Source organism: Lactuca virosa, chromosome 7 (genome assembly GCF_052849685.1).
Source record: "Lactuca virosa cultivar CGN04683 chromosome 7, Lactuca_virosa_CGN04683_v6, whole genome shotgun sequence".
Lineage (NCBI taxonomy): Eukaryota > Viridiplantae > Streptophyta > Magnoliopsida > Asterales > Asteraceae > Lactuca > Lactuca virosa.
In genome coordinates this window covers 176227511-176230894 of record NC_136432.1, presented here as the reverse complement: position 1 = coordinate 176230894, position 3384 = coordinate 176227511, and the positions used below count along the sequence as shown (strand labels likewise).

At 38.9% G+C, this 3384-nt stretch overlaps 1 protein-coding gene across 1 annotated transcript; it reads right to left on the bottom strand.

The window, feature by feature from the left end:
• Window positions 1-831: 831 nt before the first annotated feature.
• Window positions 832-1680, bottom strand: LOC145127333 (uncharacterized). Its single transcript, XM_079062549.1, has 2 exons — window positions 1061-1680; window positions 832-940 (listed from the first exon to the last, which is right to left on the bottom strand). Exons 1-2 carry the CDS (start codon window positions 1678-1680, stop codon window positions 832-834), a joined length of 729 nt encoding a protein of 242 aa, XP_078918675.1.
• Window positions 1681-3384: the final 1704 nt, after the last annotated feature.

Below are 3384 nucleotides of genomic sequence, written 5' to 3'. Positions count from 1 at the left end.
GATGTGTTGTAAACTCTTATGATCAGTATATAGCGTACACTTCGTCCCGTACAAATAATGACGACATATCTTAAGTGCAAATACAACTGCTGCTAACTCCAAGTCATGTACCGAATAGTTCATTTCGACACTTTTCAACTGTCGGGAAGCATAAGCAATCACCTTACCTCTCTGAATCAAAACACATCCCAAACCCGAGTATGATGCGTCACTATAAACCACAAAGTCCTCGTTCCCTTCGGGTAGGGAGAGGATAGGAGCCTCGCAAATAAGACACTTCAAGGTCTGAAACGCCTCCTCTTGCTTGTTGGTCCAAGCAAAAGGTTCTGCCTTCCTCGTCAATTTGGTTAGAGGACCCGCAATCTTGGAGAAATTCTGGATGAACCTCCGATAATAACCTGCCAAACCTAAGAAACTTCGAATATCAGTGGGAGTCTTCGGTATCGACCACTTCTTCACTGCTTCAATCTTTGCTGGATCCACCTTAATTCCCTCTGAACCGACTATGTGTCCAAGAAACTGGACCTCCCTCAACCAGAATTCACACTTTGAAAACTTCGCATATAGTTTCTCCTTCCGAAGTGTGTTTAGCACCTCTCTCAAGTGCCTACGGTGATCTTCAGCACTCCGAGAATACACCAATATGTCATCGATGAAAACAATGACTGACTTATCTAGAAAAGGTCGACATACCCGATTCATCAGGTCCATAAACACCGCTGGAGCATTCGTTAATCCAAAGGGCATCACTAGGAACTCATAATGTCCATATCGTGTCCTGAAAGCCGTCTTGGGTATATCCTGCTCACTAACCCTTACCTGATGATATCCTCACCGCAAGTCAATCTTTGAAAAATGACTGGCACCCTGAAGCTGATAAAAAAGGTCATCAATTCTCGGGAGGGGATACTTATTCTTCACAGTGACCTTATTCAACTCCCTATAATCAATACACATTCTCATTGAACCATCTTTCTTCTTTACAAAGAGGACCGGTGCTCCCCAAGGTGAGGAACTCGGTCGAATGAATCCACGCTCTAGAAGTTCTTGGAGCTGAGACTTCATTTCTGCCATTTCTGAAGGTGCCAAACGGTAGGGTGCTTTAGCTATAGGGGCTGCACCCGGAATGAGATCAATTTGAAACTCCACTTGACGTGTGAGTGGCAAACCTGGCAACTCATCAGGGAAAACATCCACATATTCCCTAGCCACATCCACATCAGAGACATTCGTGGTCTTCTTAGGGCTCTCCACCGCATAAGCCAAGAAAACCATACAACCCTTCCCGATACACTTTCGTGCCTTCATCACCGAGATAAAGGGAAGAGGTCCAAGCGACTTCTCCCCGCGAACATAGATAGGCCCTCCTCCAGAAATAGGAATACGAATGTGCTTTTCAGCACAGAGAATCTCAGCTCGATTGGCTGACAGCCAATCCATGCCAATGATGACGTCAAACGACTGGATCCCCATCGGGATAAGAGTCACGGGAAAAGTATGACCGGAAAGAACTATGGTGCACCCATCAAACTTCTCCCGTACAGGAACAACATTTCCTACCGTAATCTCAATGTCTAACACATAACCTAGAGGACTCCGGGGTAACACAAACCGAGCACAAAACATAGGAGACACAAAAGATTTACTAGCACCAGCATCAAACAGTACCCTAGCAGGCATATCATTTACTATGTGAGGCCCTACACCCCTTAGATGTAACCCTTTGTACTTCTAACACTTGAATCAAAGTGTTTTCCATGTCCTAGGGTGTCTTTACTTGCATAATTAGTTGTTTAAACACTAACTGTAAACATATATGTGTCATTATATGCTCAATAGGATCCGTGTGTGCTCAAGTCTTCACTTGACACTTTGCATCCTTTATCGAGCTTACATTCGAGTTACTCACTACAGGTGAGTTCATACCCCTTTAACTTACCTTTTAAATGATTTTAAATGCTTTTATGGGGGGAGGGGGGGGGATACAAGTAGAACATTATAGTTATTATATAAATCACATGTGATTAATAACTATCAAACAATGGATTTCTTATACTTCAAACTGTGTTTTAAAGCAAACTACTTCAAATCGTTTTACAAACTCTTTTATATTTGCAAAACTCTGTATTAAACTCTTTTACATGTTAAATACTTTCTATTAAACTCTTTTAAACTTATATTTTGTCAAAAGCTTATGTATATAGATATAGTTATATAAGTAGGATTGAAATGACTTAGGACTGATAGCTCACCTTACTTCCTGTTCCTTGTTTGGTTGTGGACTTAGGGTATCGGTTGATTGTCCGAAGGTCGTTTGAATCTTAATTATATATTATGTATATGTGTATAGATATAAAAGTTCCTTCATTCAGTTCAATACTTTCGGGTAGCAAAGGTATACAAACATGTTCATACATACAAACAACATTGCTAGTAAACAATAATAGGTATAGTTTAGGAAGTTACTAATGCTATTACTAGAACAGCGAAACATACAAAGAGTCAGTTCATACATGAGTCAATACATATTATTATCATAGACAATACTCACTATAAAGAGAAACAGATAGAGAATACTATAACGAGAAACAATACTCACTATAAAGAGAAACAGATAGAGGATACTAGAATGAGAATCAACGCATACTACACACTATACACTAGAGAACATACTACATACTAGACAGAGAGAACATACACTACACTAGTACATACTATACATATACAAGAATACTATAACATTAATGTGAGATACTACTTCGGGGCATAGCATAACTGCTATGGCTCATTTTATAACCAGAATCTCCTGGAGGGAGAGCGTGAATTTGCGTATAGATCTATACTGGATTGACTATCCTACACCTTGCTGCTAGCTACAGTGGAACTAGCAAGTCTACGGGTGCCAAATGTCATTTCTTCTAACGTCTTTCATCGTCGTGTTTTAGTCAGTTAGTATGGTACAATCATATCACATTTTACCTTAATTAACTAACAAGTTTAAAAGGTAGTTAGTACATTAGTAGTTACCTAGATAAAACTACTAGTACATCCTTAGTTTCCCATATTCATTCAAATTGTGATCTTCTCACATAAACGATAATGAAAAACTATATTTTGGTAATGATAGTCATACCTTGGGAAAACGCACACTTTTACAAAAGAACAAACATAGAGAACAGTTGAGTCTTGGTAGAAGGCTACACTAGTAGAAAATATAGGATTTTATAGGAAGTTTACAAACATATACATCAAACACTTCCAAACTTTTACATCAAACATTTACAAGTACATTCTTCAAACTTATACAAACAATGACACTAAAATACTTATGAACTCACCAGCTTTAATGCTGATCTACGCTTTCAAAATAACTTGTATTCTCAG